The sequence below is a fragment of the Oncorhynchus mykiss genome, chromosome 12 (genome assembly GCF_057628025.1).
Source record: "Oncorhynchus mykiss isolate SJ-2025 chromosome 12, ASM5762802v1, whole genome shotgun sequence".
NCBI lineage: Eukaryota > Metazoa > Chordata > Actinopteri > Salmoniformes > Salmonidae > Oncorhynchus > Oncorhynchus mykiss.
In genome coordinates, this window is record NC_143033.1 from 13,379,041 (window position 1) to 13,402,743 (window position 23,703).

At 42.1% G+C, this 23,703-nt stretch overlaps 1 protein-coding gene across 3 annotated transcripts in view; it reads right to left on the reverse strand.

The window, feature by feature from the left end:
* Positions 1–23,703, reverse strand: part of LOC110536786 (SH2 domain-containing protein 3C) — a 111,643-nt gene that overhangs the window by 16,260 nt on the left and 71,680 nt on the right. For all 3 annotated transcript variants that reach the window (XM_036936941.2, XM_036936944.2, XM_036936942.2), the window contains one exon: positions 3,376–3,504. In XM_036936941.2, the coding sequence (XP_036792836.2) occupies positions 3,376–3,504 (129 nt within the window). The remainder of the gene's footprint in view (positions 1–3,375; positions 3,505–23,703) is intronic.

Below are 23,703 nucleotides of genomic sequence, written 5' to 3' on the forward strand. Positions count from 1 at the left end.
GCAGTCTAAGGCACTGCATCTCAGTGATTGGGAGTCCCATAGGGTGGCACACAATTGGCCCAGCATCGTCCGGGTTTGGCCGGTCTAGGCCGTCATTGTAAATAAGAATTAGTTTTTAACTGACTTGCCAAGTTAAATAAAGTTGAATAAAATAATAATGGAAACATCACTGAGCAGTTTCATTCTTCAAATCAAATCAAATTTTATTTGTCACATACACATGGTTAGCAGATGTTAATGTGAGTGTAGCGAAATGCTTGTGCTTCTAGTTCCGACAATGCAGTAATAACCAGCAAGTAATCTAACTAACAATTCCAAAACTACTGTCTTATACACAGTGTAAGGGGATAAAGAATATGTACATAAAGATATATGGATGAGTGATGGTACAGAGCAGCATAGGCAAGATACAGTAGATGGTATCGAGTACAGTATATACACATGAGATGAGTATGCAAACAAAGTGGCATAGTTAAAGTGGCTAGTGATACATGTATTACATAAGGATGCAGTAGATGATATAGAGTACAGTATATACGTATACATATGAGATGAATAATGTAGGGTATGTAAACATTATATTAGGTAGCATTGTTTAAAGTGGCTAGTGATATATTTTACATCATTTCCCATCAATTCCCATTATTAAAGTGGCTGGAGTTGAGTCAGTGTGTTGGCAGCAGCCACTCAGTGTTAGTGGTGGCTGTTTAACAGTCTGATGGCCTTGAGATAGAATGATGGCCTTGTCCTGCAGCTCAGTTCAGGACGACTGCATCTTCCATGTGTCTAGGTGGTTCATACATCATCCACAGCGTCATTATTAACTTGACCATGTGCTTAAAGAGATATTCAATGTCTGATTTGTTATTGTTACCCATCTACCAATCACTGCCCTTCTCTATGAGGCTTTCAAAAAAAGCTCCCTGATATTTGAATCTGTGTTTGAAATGGAATACTGGCCTAAGGGACCTTAGATGTTGTATGTATGGGGGACAGAGGAAGGGGTGGTCATAAAATAATCATATCAACCTCTGTTATTTCACACAGACTGAGTCCATGTAACTTATTATGTGATTTGTTCATCGAAATTTTACTCCTTAACTAATTTAGGCTTGCCTAAACAAAGGGGTTGAATATTTATACAATTACTATATTTTAGTTATAAAACAATGTATGAATCTTACTTTTTTTTTTTTCTTCCACTTTGACATAACTGAGTATTTTTAGTAGATTGTTGACAAAAAAATGACTATTAAATAAATGGTAATCCCACTTTGTAACACAATAAAATGTGAAGAAATCCTAGGGGTCTGAATACTTCAGCAAGGCCCTGTATGTAGAGACTTTGATTTAAATAGGGTACATATTTAAGCAATAGGGCGCGAGGGGGTGTGATATATGGCCAATATACCACGGCTAAGGGCTGTTCTTATGCATGACGCAACACGGAGTGCCTGGACACAGCCCTTAGCCGTGGTATATTGGCCATATATCACACCGCCTGAGGTGCCTTATTGCTATTATAAACTGGTTACCAAATGTACTTTTTGTCATACCCGCGTTTATCCTTATCTCCAACAGGGGGCGCTGTTACTGCAGGCCAGAGACAGCAGCACCAAGAGCACTGCATTCACGGACAGGCTGCTGCATGCATCGGAGCCATCACCATGGAGACACAGTGTATTGTTTTAGCAGCAAGCCACAGGTTCCCCCAATTCTGTCTGTTTACCCCAGTGTGAATGTAGCATTATGTTAATGTATGCTGGAGCCTCACAGGGAGGGAGACTCACAGATGCTTTAACTCACACTGCAGAGAGAGAAAGGAGTGTTGGTGGGTCAGGAGGACAGTGAAGCCACACCGGTGTGTGTGTGTGTGTGTGTGTGTGTGTGTGTGTGTGTGTGTGTGTGTGTGTGTGTGTGTGTGTGTGTGCATGGGTGTGTATCTGTGTGTGTATGTGTATCTGTGTGTGTGTGTGTGTGTGTGTGTGTGTGTGTGTGTGTATGTGTGTGTGTGTGTGTGTGTGTGTGTGTGTGTGTGAGTGTGTGTGTATGTGTATCTGTGTGTGTGTGTGTATCTGCGTGTGTGTGTGTGTGTGTGTGTGTGTGTGCGTGTGTGTGTTGATACTGTTATGTATCCAGCACCAACAGACAGACAAACACAGCTGTGCCCTCCTAACCCTGTTTCCAAGTTATTGTCATTCCAGGGGAATTTACTTTTTACAAGTTATGGATTTTGCAGTTTTAAACAACTTAGAACATATGGAAAGCAGTTCATTTTGTAAATGAATCCGTAAGAATGGAAGGTGTAAGGCCAGTAAAATGCCATTATAAACTGGGTGGTTCGAGCCCTGAATGCTGATATATGCTGGTGTATCACGGGTATGACAAAATACTTATTTTTACTGCTCTAATTCCGTTGGTAACCAGTTTATAAAAGCAATAAGGCACCTCAGGGGTTTGTGATATATGGCCAATATACCACGGCTAAGGGCTGTGTCCAGGCACTCCATGTTGTGTCGTACTTAAGAACAGCCCTTAGCCGTGGTATATTGGCTATATATCACACCCCCTCGGGCCTTATTGCTTACGTATAGGACTTTTATTGTGCATTAAACGTCACCAACTAAGAAAACAACGGCAGGTGAATATTAATAGATTGCAGTCTTTGTGTGTGTGTGTGTGTGTGTGCGTGTGTGTATACTCTGTGTGTGTGTGTGTATATATATACTCTGTGTGTGTGTATATATACTATGTGTGTGTGTGTATACATACTCTGTGTGTGTGTGTATATACTCTGTGTGTGTGTGTGTATATATATACTCTGTGTGTGTGTATATATACTATGTGTGTGTGTATACATACTCTGTGTGTGTGTGTATATACTCTGTGTGTGTGTGTGTATATATATACTCTGTGTGTGTGTGTATATATACTCTGTGTGTGTGTATATATACTATGTGTGTGTATATATACTATGTGTGTGTGTATATATACTCTGTGTGTGTGTGTGTGTGTATATACTCTGTGTGTGTGTATATATACTATGTGTGTGTGTATATATACTCTTTGTGTGTGTGTATATACTCTGTATGTGTGTGTGTGTATATACTCTGTGTGTGTATATATACTATGTGTGTGTGTGTGTGTGTATATATATACTCCGTGTGTGTGTGTATATACTCTGTGTGTGTGTGTATATATACTCCGTGTGTGTGTGTGTGTATACTCTGTATGTGTGTGTGTATATATACTCTGTGTGTGTATATATACTATGTGTGTGTGTGTAAATACTGTGTGTGTGTGTGTGTGTGTGTGTGTGTGTGTGTGTGTGTGTGTGTGTGTGTGTGTGTGTGTGTATACTCTGTGTGTGTGTACCTCTCGTGGGATGTGTCCATGGTACCAGCCATGGCTCCTGATATCGCTGCTGCAGAGTTTCAGCTCCTCCTCCAGCTCCGTGTGTAGTTTCTCTGGTGCAGACTCCAGCAGGTACCTCTCCTTGGAGAACTAGAGGAAACAGGGAACGTTTGAGACAGACCCAGGCTAGCAGGACAGCAGTGATGCCAGTTATACTGGTACTATTCATTACACACACACGCGCGCGCACACACACACACACACACATTATCTTAATATTGTAAATCTCCAAAGTAAGCTTTGGCAATATATACATTGTTACATCATGCCAATAAAGCACATTGAATTGAATTGAAAGAGGAACAAAAAAAAGAGAGAGAGAAAGAGACAATAAGAGAGAGAGAGAGAGAGAGAGAGAGAGAGAGAGAGAGAGAGAAAAAAAAAGAGAGAGAGAGAGAGAGAGAGAGAGAGAGAGAGAGAAAAAAAGAGAGAGAGAGAGAGAGAGAGAGAGAGAGAGAGAGAGAGAGAGAGAGAGAGAAATTTGACGGCACGTGTGTGAAGTGCGGCGGGCCTGAAGAGTGTGTGTGTTGTTTATGTGTGTGTGTGTGTGTGCAATAAAGGGATTCTGGGCAATAAAAGAGCAGCATGGTTAAGTGTGGAGTTATTGCTTTTCCATGTCTCTGTGGTGACATGGTCTCTGTGGTGACATGGTCTCTGGTGAGATGGGCTCTGTGGTGACATGGGCTCTGTGGTGACATATTGTACCAAGTGTGATATCCCTCCTAAATAGGTTGGGCTAATGTTCCTATCGACCCAGTAAGGCCAGCAGGCTAGTCTCTTTTTATTGGTATGTAACTGTTATGAAAGTTGTATTGTCAATTTGATTTGTATTTAAATGTCACTTTAAACATGTACATGACACTGCAACAAAATAACAATAAAGTCAGTGAAGTAAAGTAGAGAAACAGGCCCAACCTATACTAATGCAATTCCCTCTAGGTTACAGAGAGCTGGTAGTCCCATGCAACAAAACTACCAGGTGTGAAACAGGGAAGAGACTCAGGGGATATGTTAAATTGGTATAGAGCAGACCTAACCCACTAAATTAGTCAAAACAGGAACATTTTACATCTGGATAGAAATTAATTATCTAAAAAGAGAAACATGTCCTCCCGTGTGCTACCTATATTCCCCCACTAGAATCCTCATACTTTAACAATGACAGCTTCTCCATCCTAGAGGGGAAGATCAACAATTTCCAGGCCCAGAGACATGTAGTAGTCAGTGGCGATCTAAATGCCAGAACTGGACAAGAACCTGACACCCTCAGCACACAGGGGGACAAACACCTACCTGGAGGTGACAGCATTCCCTCCCAAATATGCCCCCTAAGACACAACTATGACAAAACAACCAACAAAAACGTGTCACAACTCCTACAGCTCAGTCGCATGCTGGATCTGTACATATGCAAATGGTAGGCTTCGAGGAGACTATGGTAGGTGCACCTACAGCTCATCCCTTGGCAGTAGTACTGTAGATTACTTTATCACTGACCTCAACTCATTGTTTCTCAGAGTGTTCACAGTCAGCCCAATAACATTCCTATCAGATCACAGCAATATCACAGTCTACTTGAACCGAGCAATATTCAATCATCAGGCTTCAAAGTCAAAGGAACTGCACCATATTAGGAAATGGTATAGATGGAAGGAAAGTAGTGTAGAAACCTACCAAAAAAACTGTATATTTGACCTTTATGCTACCCTATCGTATCTAAAAATGTCAAACAGACAACCTAAGAAAATTAAAAACAAAGACAAATGGTTTGATGAAGAATGCAAAAACCTGAGAAAGAAATTGAGAAACCTATCCAACCAAAAACGTAGAGACCCATAAAACCTGAGTCTATGCCTTCACTATGGTGGAGTACTAAAACAATACAGAAATACATTACGGAAAAAGAAGGAACAGCACGTCAGAAATCAGCTCATTAACAGCGGACTTGTACATTTCCTCAGTGAAAACAATGTACTGAGCAAATGTCAAATTGGCTTTTTAGCAAATTACCGTACAACAGACCACATATTCACCCTGCACACCCCAATTGACAAACAACCAAACCAAACCAAAGGCTTCTCATGCTTTGTTGATTTCAAAAAAGCTTTTGACTCAATTTGGCATGAGGGTCTGCTATGCAAATTGATGGAAAGCAGTGTTGGGGGACAAACATTATAAAATCCATGTACACAAACAAGTGTGCAGGTTAAAATGGGCAACAAATACACACATTTCTTTCCACAGGGACGGGGGTGAGACAGGGATGCAGCTTGAGCCCCACCCTGTTCGACATACATATATATATATATATATATATATATATATTTATATATAAACATATATATATACATATATATATATATATATATATATAAACATATGTATATATAAACATATATATATACATATATATATATATATAAACATATATATATATATATATATATATATACATATATATATATATATACATATACATAACGGCCGGCGCACCTGACCACACGACTGAACAGTAATCCAGGCGCAACAAAACTAGGGCCTGTAGGACCTGCCTTGTTGACAGTGTTGTTAAGAAGGTAGAAACTAGGGCCTGTAGGACCTGCCTTGTTGACAGTGTTGTTAAAAAGGTAGAAACTAGGGCCTGTAGGACCTGCCTTGTTGACAGTGCTGTCAAGAAGGTGGAGCACCACCTTACCATGGACAGACTTCTCCCCTTAGCTACTGTTGTATCAATACGTTTTGACCAGGACAGTGTATAATCCAGGGTTTCTCCAAGCAGTTTAGTCATCTCAACTTTCTCAATTTCCACATTATTCATTACAAGATTTAGTTGAGGTTTAGGGTTTAGTGAATGATTTGTCCCAAATACAATGCTTTTAGTTTTAGAAATATTTTGGACTAACTTATTCCTTGCCACACACTCTGAAACAAACTACAACTCTTTGTTAAGTGTTTCAGTCATTTCAGTGTCTGTAGTAGCTGACATGTACATTGTTGAGTCATCTGCATACATAGACACTCTGGCTTTCCTCAAAGCCAGTGCCAATTCATTAGTAAAGAGTGAAAAAGTAATGGGCCTAAACAGCTACCCTGGGGAATTCCTGATTCTACTTGGATTATGTTAGAGGGGCTTCCATTAAAGAACACCCTCTGTGTTCTGTTAGTCAGGCAACTCATTATCCATAATATAGCAGGGGGTGTAAAGCCATAACATACGTTTTTCCAGGAGCAGACTATGATCAATAATGTCAAAAGGCGTACTGAAGTCTTACAAAACGGTCCCCACAATCTTTTTATCATAAATTTCTCTCAGCCAATCATCAGTAATTTTTGTAAGTGCTGTGCTTATTGAATTTCCTTCTCTATAAGCATGCTGAAATTGTTGCTGAGATTGTTGTCAATTTGTTTACTGTAAAATAGCATTGTATCTGGTCAAACACAATTTCTTCCAAAGGTTTACCAAGGTAACAGGCTGATTAGTCAGCTATTTTAGCCAGTAAAGTGGGATTTATCATTCTTAGGTAGCGGAATGACTTTTGCTTTCCTCCAAGCCTGGGGGCACACACATTCTAGTAGGCTTAAATTGAAGATATGGTAAATAGGAGTGGCAATATTGTCCACTATTATCCTCAGCAATTTTCCATCCAAGTTGTCAGACCCCAGTGGCTTGTCATTGTTGACCTCTTCCACACTCACTTTACTTTACAAAATTCCCGAAATTCCAATGTTTGTATTTCATAATTTTGATCCGATATACTTGGATGTGTTTGTCAGTGTTTGTTGCTGGCATGTCATGCCTAAGTTTGCTAAACTTGCCAGTAAAGAAATCATTAAAGTCATGGGCAATATCAGTGGGTTTTGTGATGAACGAGCCATCTGATTCAATTTCATTTAAGGTGCTTCAAAACCTTTTTACTATCATTCTTTATAGAATTTCTGCTTGTTTCATAGTATAGTTTATTCTTCTTTTTACTCAGTTAAGTCACATGATTTCTCAATTTGCGGTACGTTTGCAAATTGATTCTGCAAGCAAGACTTATTTACCATTCCTTTTGCCTCATCCCTCTAAACCATACCATTTTTAAATTCCTCATCAATCAATCAGAAATGAACAGTTTTGACTGTCATTGTTTTAATGGGTGTAATGCTTATTATTACCTGGAATAAGCTATGTCATAAATGTGTCAAGTGCAGTGTCTGGTTGGTCCTCATTACACACCACAGACCAACAAATATTCTTTACATCAACACCATAGGAATCACTACAAAACGTATTGTATGACCTCTTATACACTATATCAGGTGCAGCCTTTGGGACTCTGGTGTTCCTAGATATGGCTACTGTATTGTGTTCACTACATCTGATGGATTTGGATACTTCTTTAAAGCACATTTCTGCAGCATTAGTAAAGTGCCACGCCAGTTTTGAGCCCCACCTGCATCGCCACAAAAAATACATTTTTATTTTATGTTGTTGTCTGTTTTGCATGTTATTTTGGCATTGATACATGTCACATATCAGTTTGCAAACAATGTAAAATAAAAAATCATTGAGTGAATAAAGCCACATACAAACATGCTCTCTTTTGTGTTTTCTTGAGTAAGGCAGCTCCAAAATGCAGGTGTTTCAGCCTAGCTCAGTGCTTTCTGTGGTGGTGGGGCAGCCAGCGGAAAATACGGAGCATACGGGTTAGTAATGTTTTATAGTTGCGCCGTGATTGGCTCAGAGTTCTGTCACTCATGGGGACAATTAAAAAAATTCAAGCCCCTTGGGTGCTGCCATTGAGTTACATTAGAAGTGCCCATCTAAGAAGGCACAAGCTCATTGGCCACAGATAAATTTGACTGGACTGATCATGTCAACATCATACTTTCAAAATCTTAGCTAGCAAGCTAGCAGTCATCATCATGAATCAAGTTGACAACCTACTGGCAAATCCTTTTCAATCCTTGTCATATGAAGAGAAATTATAGATTAAATGTATCGGTGCTCATCGGCCATTGAACATAAACATTACACAACAAGATGGAAATCGCAAATTCAACAATGAGTGGTTTGGAAGGACCAGTGGCTAACTAACTGCAAGCACTGCAAAGCAATCACTAGTCTGCTATTCAGTGGAGTGGGTTTGTGGTCCCAAGTCTGGGATTAAGGTCTCTTTTCTATGTTGAAAAGGATAAACATTCAACATTGGCCATGCTGTCAATCCAGCATAACTTCTGCTGTGCTCAAAACAACTGGAAACTCGGAACTGGGAAATTTGACTTCAGTGAGTTCAAGACAACAAGACAACTGAAAATACGTATTGAACCGTCAGGGAACTCGGGCCTCTTTCTAGAACTCCGACCTGAAGATCACTGACATCATCATGATTCAACATTGTTTTTTTCCTAGTTCCCAGTTGTCTTGAAATCACCATAAATCCAGAGAATTACAGACTTTGATGACAAAATTTGCCCGAGAAGAACCGCCGCGCCTCCTTCCTGTTCAAGTGAGCACAGCACAAGGTGAATCCAAAAATGTCTTGTATGATTGCATTGCAATGCTGCATAAATTATGTCATATGACAGGGAGATATGTATACTTGCTATAGCTAAGAAAGTAATGCTAAGTTTATGTTGTGTAGTAAGCTGTTAGTAGCCCATGTGCCTTTCCCCCAAAAATGTTGCCTACTGTTCTGACTTGGTGGTGCGCATGTAGCCTATAGCCTGTTTTAGAGAAATGTAATCATTGTCTGCTTATATGCCTTTATATATCCTACAGTTCTGACTTGGTGTACAGGGAGAATACTGTAAAAACGGCCCATGTTCTGAATTCTGTCGCTGTACATTTCAAAAGTGCTGAACAAAAAGTTATATTGACTACCTCTGTCCTATTGAATTGAATTGAATTTATTTTGGGCAACAGATATATACAAAATGCGCAATGTGGACCCAGAGAACATCACTTGAAGGTGTTAATTGAAACGCTTATTTCCAAAGTGGTCCTCGACGGTAAAAACAATAACACATAACGATTAAAAGACAAGACAACCATAAATACATTCACTTATATTGACGTCCTAAAAAGTGGCACTATTCACTGCACTTCTCGCGAACCTTAAAAATCAACCATATTCATTTCACATTAAAACAATCTATTAATTGCACATCATACGACCCTTCAAATAAATACACCTGACCAGCAGTAGGGGCCACAAGGGGCAGTGGAGTTGTTTCTTTTACTTAGACAACCTTGTCCAAATGAAAAACTTTGCCTGCTTTTTAAAGCAATTTTTACTTTTTCTTTGCTTGATCTCCAAGGGAAGGCTATTCCATAGACAAATGCCTGTATGGAAAAACGTGCTCCTCGCAGTACTGTTTACTCTTGGGATTTTACAAGACATAATGCTAGCTCTCGTATTGTGACTGTGTTGATTATAGACCATATCAATGTGATTATTCATGTAACCTGGGGCACGGTCAAACATATGATTAAGTTTAAGATGGTCCACTCTGGACTCCAACGGTAACAAGCCCACCTCCCTGAACTCCTGTACCCCTATGTGGGTCCTAGGGGGGACATTCAGCATATACCTGATAAATTATTTTGCATGACCTGTATGGGGCGGTGTAGCCTAGTGGTCAGAGTGTTGGACTAGTAACTGAAAGGTTGCAAGCTCGAATCCCTGAGCTGACAAGGTAAAAATCTGTTGTTCTCTCCCTGAACAGGCAGTCAACCCACTGTTCCCCGGTAGGCTGTCATTGAAAATAAGAATTTGTTCTTAACTGACTTGCCTAGTTAAATAAAAAATGTATCGATTTCAGCTTTTTTCAAAGCCCACTATACCAAGCAGAGCAGGCTAATGCTAATGCTAATGCCTGCTCTGCTTGGTATAGTGGGCTATCATATAAAGGCATATAAGCAGACACTGATTACATTTATCTAAAACAGGCAATAGGCTACATGTGCACCACCAAGTCAGAACAGTAGGCACAATTGATACATTTTTTATTTAACTAGGCAAGTCAGTTAAGAACAAATTCTTATTTTCAACCTTAACCGCATCAAGGTTGAGACAAGCATATTCTTAACTTTAATGTTAAAATATCTAGTGTTACGATATAATAATGTCAATTTGTTTACCACTTTAGAAATAGTTTTTTTTAATCAGCAATCAGGTCTCCAGAAAGGGATTGATCTAGGGACACACCAATATCAGATACACTTGTTTTAGATTCAATCTCCTTGCCTACACAGTTTACTGTTAACTTGTCAGACCTAAGTAATCTACGTTTTGTTCCAAACAAAATCGATTCAGTTTTTCCCTAATCGATTCAGTTTTTCCCGAATCGATTCAGTTTTTCCCAACCAATCTGTAACAAAATGCACTTCCTTACTCAGGGTCTCCTCTATGTAAACTGTATCCTTCCCAGATACCAGTATGGCTGAATCATCAGCATAAAGCAAGAGGTTTACTGTATCTGGCATATCATTAACGTATATCAGAAATAAGAGAGGCCCTAAAATGGATCCCTACAGTACTCCACATGATATTTCTTTGGCCTCTGACAGAACATCACCAAGCACTATGCCAACTCAGCGACACAATGGTAAGGAGTAACTGAGCTGGGCTCGGGCCATTGATAAGTCATTGTCTCAACGTAGCCTTATAATGCTGTGAAAGGATCCAGGAACCCAAATGATATGGGGTGGATCCCATCCTTATAAAACAAGCTTTGTTTCAAGAAGGTATTAAAATGGTCAATAAATGTTACACCCACAGAGCTGCAATAGTCAATTGAATTCAGAGACTGAGAGACCGAGAAAGTGAGAGAGAGAGAGACAGACAGAGAGAGACAAAGAGAGACAAAGAGAGACAGAGACAAAGAGAGACAAAGAGAGACAAAGAGAGACAAAGGAGACAGAGAGAGAGACAGAGAGAGAAAGAGAGAGAGAGAGAGAGACAGAGAGAGACAGAGAGAGAGACAGAGAGAGAAAGAGAGAGAGAAAGAGAGAGACAGACAGACAGACAGAGACAAAGCCAGAGGCAGAGAGAGAGAAAGAGAGAGAGAAAGAGAGAGACAGACAGACAGAGACAGAGACAAAGAGAGACAGAGAGAGAGACAGAGAGAGAAAGAGAGAGAGAAAGAGAGAGACAGACAGAGAGAGACAAAGAGAGACAGAGAGAGAGACAGAGAGAGAAAGAGAGAGAGAAAGAGAGAGACAGACAGACAGAGACAGAGAAAAGCCAGAGGCAGAGAGAGAGAAAGAGAGAGAGAAAGAGAGAGACAGACAGACAGAGACAGAGACAAAGAGAGACAGAGAGAGAGAAAGAGAGAGAAAGAGAGACAGACAGAGACAAAGAGAGAAAGAGAGAGAGAAAGAGAGAGACAGACAGACAGAGACAGAGACAAAGAGAGACAGAGAGAGAAAGAGAGAGAAAGAGAGAGAGAAAGAGAGAGACAGACAGAGACAGAGACAAAGCCAGAGGCAGAGACGTCTGAGAGAGAACGTTTTCAACTTGTTCTCATCTATCTCTCCCACAGAGTGGGGTACACCCATCTATCCTCTGGCTGAGCCCCAGGTTCTGTGGCCCAGTTACAGTGCCTCCCTGGTGGGTTGGAGTTACAGGCTCACACCCGTCTCCTGGAGAGCACAGACCTCTGGCTGTTTGTTAATGCAACAGCACAGACAGAAATAAGGAGGGAAGGAGAGAACCTTAACTATTTGCACATCATTACAACACTGTACATAGCCATATGACATTTGAAATGTCTCTATTCCTTTGAAACTTGTGAGTGTAATGTTTACTGTTCATTTTTGATTGTTTATTTCGCTTGTGTTTATTATCTATTTCACTTGCTTTGGCAATGTAAACATATGTTTCCATGCCAATAAAGCCATTTGAATTGAATTGAGAAGGGGACAGATGGGAAGTGACAGAGCGAGAGAGAGAGCGAGAGAGAGAAAGGGGTAGAGAGAAACAGAAGTAGAGGGGTAAAGTGAGAGAGAGGGAGAGAGAGAGAGAGAGAGAGAGAGAGAGAGAGAGAGAGAGAGAGAGAGAGAGAGAGAGAGAGAGAGAGAGAGAGAGAGAGAGAGAGAGAGAGAGAGAGAGAGAGAGGAAGGAAGGAAGGAAGGAAGGACAGAAGGACATGGGGGAGTAATCAAGGCAGTACAATGAAGAGTGAAAGACTATTTCATTCATATAACCCTCCTGTAATGTTGCTTTGGTTGCTATGTAAACATCTCATTGTTTGTGAACTGGCCAGATGCCGGGCGATGTACAGTGCAGCACTCAGGAAGTCACACACACACACACCGTCCTCCCCTGCCACCGTGGCATGCACTGTCTCATGTATATTAGATATTAGACACAGTAGCTAATTTATCTAAATATTGATCCAGAGAGCCATTAGCCTTGGCTGGCTTCTCTTACTGTAATAGACCTCTAATACAGGACCCCACACTAACCTGGCCTACAGTGTACACACACACACACACACACACACACACACACACACACACACACACACACACACACACACACATTTCCTTTAACAGTCTAACCATACACACTAACTGGTACTAATACAAGACATCAGAGCTAAAGAACACACTAAAGTGCATACCAACTTCATATGTATTTTAATGTTGTAGACTGTAGACACAGATGTGTCAGATTGAATATATGGGATGGTTAGAACAGGGACAGGGATGGGACAGGGACAGACCGGCAGGTAGATGTGGTTTTCTACCAACCTGGAGTAGGACACTTCTACTATAACTTCCTATTAGGGGATAATAGGGTTGGGCTGGAGATGAGGGTTGGGCAGAAGATAGGGGTGCGATGCGGGGCTAGAGGTGGATTGGGATGGGGTGCAGGTGGAGGGGGTCGGTTAGGGTTCACTTCCTCAGTGAATGGATGGGATGGTTAGGACACGTTTCCCCTTTTGCAGCTGATCCTATGGTATGACCCATGTTGGGAATGGGGGGGTTGTCTGGGGATGGAGGAGAGTGGGGGGTTGTCTGGGGATGTATGGGAGTGGGGGGTTGTCTGGTGATGGAGGAGTGTGGGGAGGGGGGGGTTGTCTGGGGATGGAGGAGAGTGGGGGGTTGTCTGGGGATGGAGGAGAGTGGGGGGGGGGTTGTCTGGGTATGGAGGAGAGTGGGGGGTTGTCTGGGGATGTATGGGAGTGGGGGGTTGTCTGGTGATGGAGGAGAGTGGGGGGGGGGGTTGTCTGGGGATGGATGAGAGTGGGGGGTTGTCTGGTGATATAGGAGAGTGGGGGGTTGTCTAGGGATGGATGAGAGTGGGGGGTTGTCTAGGGATGGAGGAGAGTGGGGGGTTGTCTAGGGATGGATGAGAGTGGGGGGTTGTCTAGGGATGGATGAGAGTGGGGGTTGTCTAGGGATGGATGAGAGTGGGGGGTTGTCTGGGGATGCATATTAGTGGGGGGTTGTCTAGGGATGGATGAGAGTGGGGGGTTGTCTAGGGATGGATGAGAGTGGGGGGTTGTCTAGGGATGGATGAGAGTGGGGGGTTGTCTGGGGATGCATATTAGTGGGGGGTTGTCTAGGGATGGATGAGAGTGGGGGGTTGTCTAGGGATGGATGAGAGTGGGGGGTTGTCTAGGGATGGATGAGAGTGGGGGGTTGTCTAGGGATGGATGAGAGTGGGGGGTTGTCTAGGGATGGATGAGAGTGGGGTATGTCTAGGGATGCATGAGAGTGGGGGGTTGTCTGGGGATGGAGGAGAGTGGGGGGTTGTCTAGGGATGGATGAGAGTGGGGGGTTGTCTAGGGATAGATGAGAGTGGGGGGTTGTCTAGGGATGGAGGAGAGTGGGGGGTTGTCTAGGGATGGATGAGAGTGGGGGTTGTCTGGGGATGGATGAGAGTGGGGGGTTGTCTGGGGATGGATATTAGTAGGGGGTTGTCTTGGGATGGATGAGAGTGGGGGGTTGTCTAGGGATGGATGAGAGTGGGGGGTTGTCTAGGGATGGATGAGAGTGGGGGGTTGTCTAGGGATGGATGAGAGTGGGGGGTTGTCTAGGGATGGATGAGAGTGGGGGGTTGTCTAGGGATGGATGAGAGTGGGGTATGTCTAGGGATGCATGAGAGTGGGGGGTTGTCTGGGGATGGAGAAGAGTGGGGGGTTGTCTAGGGATGCATTTTAGTGGGGGGTTGTCTAGGGATGGATGAGAGTGGGGGGTTGTCTAGGGATGGATGAGAGTGGGGGGTTGTCTAGGGATGGATGAGAGTGGGGGGTTGTCTAGGGATGGATGTGAGTGTTTTTTTTTCTGGTGATACAATCTACCATGTACAATCTGCCATATATAATCTACCATATATAATCTATCATATACAATCTACCATGTACAATCTACCATATACAATCTACCATATATAATCTACCATGTACAATCTACCATATACAATCTACCATATATAATCTACCATGTACAATCTACCATATACAATCTACCATATATAATCTACCATATATAATCTATCATGTACAATCTACCATGTGCAATCTACCATATATAATCTACCATATATAATCTACCATGTACAATCTACCATATACAATCTACCATATATAATCTACCATATATAATCTACCATGTACAATCTACCATGTACAATCTACCATGTATAATCTACCATGTACAATCTACCATATACAATCTACCATATACAATCTACCATATATAATCTACCATATATAATCTATCATGTACAATCTACCATGTACAATCTACCATATACAATCTACCATATACAATCTACCATGTACAATCTACCATATACAATCTACCATGTACAATCTACCATGTACAATCTACCATGTACAATCTACCATATACAATCTACCATGTACAATCTACCATGTACAATCTACCATATACAATCTACCATGTACAATCTGCCATGTACAATCTACCATATACAATCTACCATATATAATCTACCATATATAATCTATCATGTACAATCTACCATGTACAATCTACCATGTACAATCTACCATATACAATCTACCATGTACAATCTACCATATACAATCTACCATGTACAATCTACCATGTACAATCTACCATGTACAATCTACCATATACAATCTACCATGTACAATCTGCCATGTACAATCTGCCATGTACAATCTACCATATATAATCTGCCATATACAATCTACCATGTACAATCTACCATATACAATCTACCATGTACAATCTACCATGTACAATCTGCCATGTACAATCTACCATATATAATCTGCCATATACAATCTACCATGTACAATCTACCATATACAATCTGCCATATACAATCTACCATGTACAATCTACCATATACAATCTACCATGTACAATCTACCATATATAATCTGCCATATACAATCTACCATATACAATCTACCATGTACAATCTGCCATATATAATCTGCCATATACAATCTACCATGTACAATCTACCATATACAATCTACAATCTACCATATATAATCTGCCATATACAATCTACCATATACAATCTACCATGTACAATCTACCATGTACAATCTACCATATATAATCTACCATATACAATCTACCATGTACAATCTACCATATACAATCTACTGCCGAGATGGAAAAAGGAAAAAAGAAAAACCTGCTAAATTCAACCCCTCCCTGGTGGATTGAAACGGTACAATGAAAATAAAAGAATAAGGAATGCAGTGAAACAGCTCTTAGATGGAAGCCCATGATAGAATGTAGAGCCTTTCAGTTTAGCCCTGCCCCCGTTGCCGTGGCAGCAGCCTGAGATTGGGGCACCCTCTCTCCTCCCCTCTTCTCATCCGTTCCTCCTTCTCTCCACTGGGCCAGAGGTCTCTCTCAATTAAATTGAATTCAAAGGGCTTTATAGGCATGGGAAACATATGTTAATGTTGCCAAAGCAAGTGAAGTCGATATAACCAAGAGTAAAATAAACAATAAAAAGGAACAGTAAACATTACACTCACAGAAGTTCCAAAATAATAAAGACATGTTGAATGTCATATTATACAGTGTTGTAACGATGTACAAATGGTTAAAGTACAAAAGGGAAAATAAAAAAACTCAATATGTACAGTTGAAGTCTGAAGTTTACATACACTTAGGTTGGAGTCATTAACGCTCGTTTTTCAACCACTCCACAATTTTCTTGTTAACAGACGATAGCTTTGGAAAGTCGGTTAGGACATCTACATAGTGCATGACACAAGTCATTGTTCCAACAATTGTTTATAGACAGATCATTTCACTTATAATTCACTGTATCACAATTCCAGTGGGTCATAAGTTTACATACACTAAGTTGACTGTGGCTTTAATAAACAGCTTGGAAAATTCCTGAAAATTATGTCATGGCTTTAGAAGCTTCTGATAGGCTAATTCACATCATTTGTCATATGCTAATTAACATCATTCTGATAGGCTAATTGACATCATTTGAGTCAATTGGAGGTGTACCTGTGGATGTATTTCAAGGCCTACCTTCAAACTCACTGCCCCTTTGCTTGGCATCATGGGAAAATCAGAAGATTTTTTTTAGACCACCACAAGTCTGGTTCACCTGAAGGTACCACGTTTGTCTGTACAAACAATAGTACACAGGTATAAACACCATGGGACAATGCCGCTGTCATACGGCTCAGGAAGGAGACGCGTTCTGTCTCCTAGAGATGAACGTACTTTGGTGCGAGAAATGCAAATCCATCCCAGAACAGCAGCAAAGGACCTTGTGAAGATGCTGGAGGAAACAGGTACAAAAGTATCTATATCCACAGGTAAGCGAGTCCTATATTGACATAACCTGAAAGGCCGCTCAGCAAGGAAGAAGCCACTGCTCCAAAACCGCTATAAAAATCCAGACTACGGTTTGCAGCTTCACATGGGGACAAAAATCATACTTTTTGGAGAAATGTCCTCTGGTCAGACGAAACAAAAATAGAACTGTTTGTCCATAATGACCATCGCTATGTTTGGAGGAAAAAGGGGGACGCTTCCAAGCCGAAGAACACCATCCCAACCATGAAGCACAGGGGTGGCAGCATCATGTTGTGGGGGTGCTTTGCTGCAGGAGGGACTGGTGCACTTCACAAAATAGATGGCATCATGAGGAAATAAAATTATGTGGATATATTGAAGCAACATCTCAAGACATCAGTCAGGAACTTAAAGCTTGGTCTTCCAAATGGACAATGACCCCAAGCAAACTTCCAAAGTTGTGGAAAAATGGCTTAAGGACAACAAAGTCAAGGTATTGGTGTGGCCATCACAAAGCCCTGACCTCAATCCCATAGAAAATTTGTGGGCAGAACTGAAAAAGCGTTTGTGAGCAAGGAGGCCTACAAACCTGACTCAGTTACTCAAGCTCTGTCAGGAGGAATGGGCCAAAATTCACCCAACTTATTGTGGGAAGCTTGTGGAAGGCTACCCGAAGTGTTTGACCCAAGTTAAACAATTTAAAGGCAATGCTACCAAATACTAATTGAGTGTATGTAAACGTCTGACCCACTGGGAATGTGATGAAAGAAATAAAGCTGAAATAAATCATTCTCCCTAATATTATTCTAACATTTCACATTCTTAAAACAAAGTGGTGATCCTAACTGACCTAAGACAGGGAATATACAGTAAACATTACACTCACAGAAGTTCCAAAAAGAATAAAGACATGGCATGGGAAACGTGTTAACATTGCAAAAGCAAGTGAGGTAGATAATATACAAAAGTGAAATAAACAATAAAAATAACAGTAAACATTACACATACATAAGTTAGAAAACAATAAAGACATTACAAATATCATATTATATATATATATATATATGTGTGTTGTAACAATGTGCAAATAGTTAAAGAACAAAAGGGAAAATAAATAAGCATAAATATGGGTTGTATTTGCAATGGTGTTTGTTCTTCACTGGTTTTCCTTTTCTTGTGGGAACAGGTCACAAATCTTGCTGCTGTGATGGCACACTGTGGAATTTCACCCAGCAGATATGGGAGTTTATCAAAATCGGGTTTGTTTTCAAAATCTTAGTGGATCTGTGTAATCTGTGGGAAATATGTGTCTCCAACAAGGCCATACATTTGGCAGAAGGTTAGGAAGTGCAGTTCTGTATCCACCTCATTTTGTGGGCAGTGTGTACAGCCTGTCTTGTCTTGAGAGCCAGGTCTGCCTACGGTGGCCTTTCTCAATAGCAAGGCTATGCTCACTGAGTCTGTACATAGACAAAGCTTTCCTTAAGCTTGGGTCAGTCCCAGTGGTCAGGTATTCTGCCACTGTGTACTCTCTGTTTAGGGCCAAATAACATTCTAGTATGCTCTGACTGTCACGGCTGTTGAAGGAAGTGGACCAAGGTGCAGCGTGGTGAGCGTACATATTCCTTTATTTAGAAAAGACGCAGAACAAAACAATAAACACTACCAAACAAACCGTGAAGCTAAAGGCCATAAACAAAGTCAACTTCCCACAAAGACAAGTGGAAAAAGGGCTACCTAAGTATGGTTCTCAATCAGAGACAACGATAGACAGCTGTCCCTGATTGAGAACCCTACCCGGCCAAAACATAGAAATACAAATAATAGAATGTTGAATACCCACCCCAACTCACACCCTGACCAAACCAAAATATAGACATAAACAGGATCTCTAAGGTCAGGGCGTGACACTGACGCATATCCCACAGTAGTTATTGGGGACAAATTTGTATCCACTTTTGTGGATTGGGGTGATCTTCCCCAATACTTGGTTCCAAATATTAGGGAAGATGCCAGAGCTAAGGATGATGATAAAGAGTTTTAGTATAGCCAATTTGAATTTTTGTCTGTATATTCGACCATTTCATTGAGGATACCATCAACAACACAGGCCTTTTTGGGTTGGAGGGTTTTTATTTTGTCCTGTAGCTCATTCAAGGTAATTGGAGAATCCAGTGGCTTCTGGTAGTCTTTAATAGTTGACTGTAAGATTTGTATTTGATCATGTAAATGTTTTTGCTGTTGGTTCTTTGTTATAGAGCCAAAAAGATTGGAGAAGTGGTTTACCCATATCTCCATTTTGGATAGATAATTCTTTGTGTTGTTATTTGTTTAGTGTTTTCCAATTTTCCCAGAAGTGGTTAGAGGCTATGGATTCTTCAATTACATTGAGCTGATTTCTGACATGCTGTTCCTTCTTTTTCCGTATTGTATTTCTGTATTGTTTTAGTGATTCACCATAAGTAATCAGACCCTTTGCTATGAGAAATTGAGCTCAGGTGCATCCTGTTTTCATTGATCATCCTTGAGATGTTTCTACATCTTGATTGGAGTCCACCTGTGGTAAATTAAATTGATTGGACAGGCACACACCTGTCTACAGCATATAAGGTCCCACAGTTGACAGTGCACGTCAGAGCAAAAACCAAGCCATGAGGTCAAAGGAATTGTCCGTAGAGCTCAGAGACAGGATTATGACGAGGCACAGATCTGCTGAAGGGTACCAAAAAATGTCTGTAGCATTGAAGGTCCCCAAGATCACAGTGGCCTCCATCATTCTTAAATGGAAGAACTTTGAAACCTCCAACACTCTTCCTAGAGCTGGGTATCCGGCCAAACTGAGCAATCGGGGGAGAAGGCCCTTAGTCAGGGAGGTAACCAACAACCCGATTGTCACTCTGACAAGAGTCTCTGTGGAGCTGGGAGAAATTTCCTGAAAGACAACCATCTCTGCAGCACTCTACCAATCAGGCCTTTATGGTAGAGTGGCCAGACGGAAGCCCCTATTCCGTAAAGGCACATGACAGCCCGCTTGGAGTTTGCCAAAAGGAACCTAAAGGACTCACAGACCATGAGAAACAACATTCTCTGGTCTGATGAAACCAAGATTGAAGTCTTTGGCCTGAATGACAAGCGTCACCTCTGGAGGAAACCTGGTACCATCCCTACGGTGAAGCATGGTGGTGGCAGCATCGTGCTGTGGGGATGTTTTTCAGCAGCAGGGGAGGGTGAATGTTATCACAGTGTCTTGTGTTATATAGATGGATTTCAGAATGAACCTGGAACAATCCATTGAAGGGTTTAGGTAAACTGTCTGGGAGGTATGAGGATTGTAGATGATAGTGCATAATTGGCGTACAGTGATGTCATAAATAGACAAGACATTGTTTAAGAAACTCAAAGGTTCAGATGGAGCCAGGTAATTAGAGGAGGTGGCCAGTCTTGCAGAGTTCTTTTGTATGAGGAGTAATTTGTGTAGGTAGGAGGCATGTCTACTGGCTCAGACAATATTACAGAATATGAGCTGTGGGTAAATTAAGCTACAGTATAGAGTCAGGAAGCAAGCCTGAAGAACCAAACCTTCCTTTGCAAGAGGCTGAATGTATCTAACTTGAAAAAAGCATCCTAGCGAGCGAATCTATCTGATGCTGTCTGGTCCAAATGAGTATGACATTGCTGCCCGTAGCGTTGAAGGCAAGGAAAGCCAGCGAGCATTTTGCCTCCCTTGATAAAAAAGTATACAATATTTGCCAATCAGCGTTGAGCTAAACTGAGCGAGCTCAACTGTGAATGGTCCTGGCACACAAAAAAAGTGTCAAGGATAGCCATCTTGGATTTTGGCATCACCCATTGAGAGCAGACGTCATTGACAGAAAAACTTGAATTGTTTTACTAAATTAACCATGGATGGAGATTAGGATTTGGACTTGTGGTTTTACTTCATTCTCCATACTGGCCAATGATTATAATGACATTTCTTATCAAACCATTAATTCATACATTGTCGTGCCCCTGGCCTGAGAGGATGGAAGTTCAATGTGGCTAGATGTAGAATGCTAATGTTAACTATCTAATGTCGCTCATGGATGGAAGTTAGGCTAGTGAGCCAGACTTTTAGCCAGGTAACCTAGGACAATAAAAACTAAAAGCATGTAGTGTATGTTTCATCACATGAAAGAGAGGAGGATGGCATTGGTGTTTCTCTACAAGTAGATTGAGTCAACATGTTTTCTACTTGCACAAACTCACTGCTACACTGAACACACACACTGATACACACACACACAGATACACACACACACACACACACACACACACACACACACACACACACACACACTGATACACACACACACACACACACACACTGATACACTCACACACACGGATACACACACACACACACACACACACTGATACACACACACACACACACACACACTGATACACTCACACACACTGATACACACACACACACTGATACACACACACACACACACGCACACAGAAATCAGAAGCATGGACAGCCACATCATATTTAGCTTATGTTGATTGGACTAAATAGTTTTTGGTATCTTTTAGTTGTGACTGTATTAGACCAATCAGAGGTGGTTAGATGATGTTGAAATGTTGAAGTGTAAATGGTGCTGGAATAGTGGAGGCAGTTCCTGTTTTCTTTGTGACTTGCTGTAACTCTGTGGTTCTAAATCAATAGGTGTTTAGTGGTCTGATAATGTGGGAAACATTAACTTGCTTGACCCTGCTGTAGGTCGTGTAACTGTCTGTTACTGCACATGCAATATGTTTTGTGGACTTCACTGGACAGAGGTTGTTATCTGGTTTTGTGATAAAACTAAGATGTGGTTGAATTTACTCTGCCACTGTGTCTTCATATTGTCTCGGCATTTAGGTCTATATATCACGGTGGCAAGGCATATGAACTAACAGGTTATAGAGCAAACAACACAATTATCACAACACATAGGTTGTAATACGACTAGGCTTCCCCAGTGATTTTACCCATGCACCCCTACTGGTCCAGGGTTTAATCCAATTTCCTCGTTCTCTGGTGTGTAGACTAGCTATCCGTATCCCTGTACACCTGTTCTCTTTCCTCCTCTTCCTCCTCTCCTCTTCCTCCTCCTCCTCTCCACTTTCCCCTCTTCCTCTCCTCCTCCTCTCCTCTTCCTCTTCCTCTCCTCCTCCTCCTCCTCTCCTCCTCTCCTTTCCCCTCTCCTCTTCCTCCTCCTCTCCTCCTCTTCCTCCTCATCTTCCTCCTCTTCTCTCCTGCTCCTCTCCTCTTCCTCCTCTCCTCTACTCCTCCCCTTTCCTCTACATTCTCCTCTCCTCTCCTCTCCTCTCCTCTCCTCTCCTCTCCTCTCCTCTCCTCTCCTCTCCTGCTCCTCTCCTCTCCTGCTCCTCCACTCCTCCCCTTTCCTCTACATTCTCCTCTCCTCTCCTCTGCTCCTCTCCTGCTCCTCTCCTCCCCTTTCCTCTACATTCTCCTCTCCTCTCCTCTGCTCCTCTCCTGCTCCTCTCCTCCACTCCTCTATATTCTCCTCTCCTCTCCTCTCTCCCCCTGGAAGTCAGTCATCAGTGTGTTGCTCCTGTCCTTGTCAGTGTAATGGGCCAACCAGTCTCACTGCTACACCGAACACACACACACACACACACACACACACACACACACACACACACACACACACACACACACACACACACACACACACACACACACACACACACACACACACACACACACACACACACACACACACACACACACACACACACACACACACGCACACACGCTGCTACACAGGGCACACACACTGACAGCCAGGGAGAGGATAAATAGATGGAGGGGGAGGAAGGGAGGGATGATACAGAGACAGGGAGATGATAAATAGATGGAGGGGGAGGAAGGGAGGGATGATACAGAGACAGGGAGATGAGAATGTGATAGAGAGACAGGTTGGTGAAAGAGAAGAGGAGAGAGATAGAAGGGGAGGGAGGCCAAGGCAGAGAAATAGAGAGAGCAGGAGAGATAGAGAAAGACACAGTGAGCAGGTGAGACAAGTATCCTTTCATTCTCCCTCCATTCTTCCCTCCATCCATTCCCGGCAGATGACTGCCTTTCTGTAGTGAGGAGGTAATCTGGGGCTGGAGCTAGGGCTTTGACTGGGGGTTGGGAGGCTGGGGGCTGCGGGATAGATGCTGGGGGCCACATCCAGCCATGTTTTCCCCCTCAGTTCACCCCACTGCACACAGCAGGATCATTCTGTCCCCAGCCCGGCAAGGCCCGGCCCGGCCCAACAGACCACATTAACCCTCTCAGCAGCAGGATTCCCTGCCCGCCCGGCCCAGCGCTCTTCTCTACCCGCTGCATGTAGGAGGGAGGAAGGGGTTACCATGGCAGCGGCATGCCCCAGGTGAGGCCCTGCTGAGTGGGCTAGGAAAGGGAGGTGGGAGCCGGTGGGTTGGTGGTAACGTTAGGTGCTGGTTAATGATGG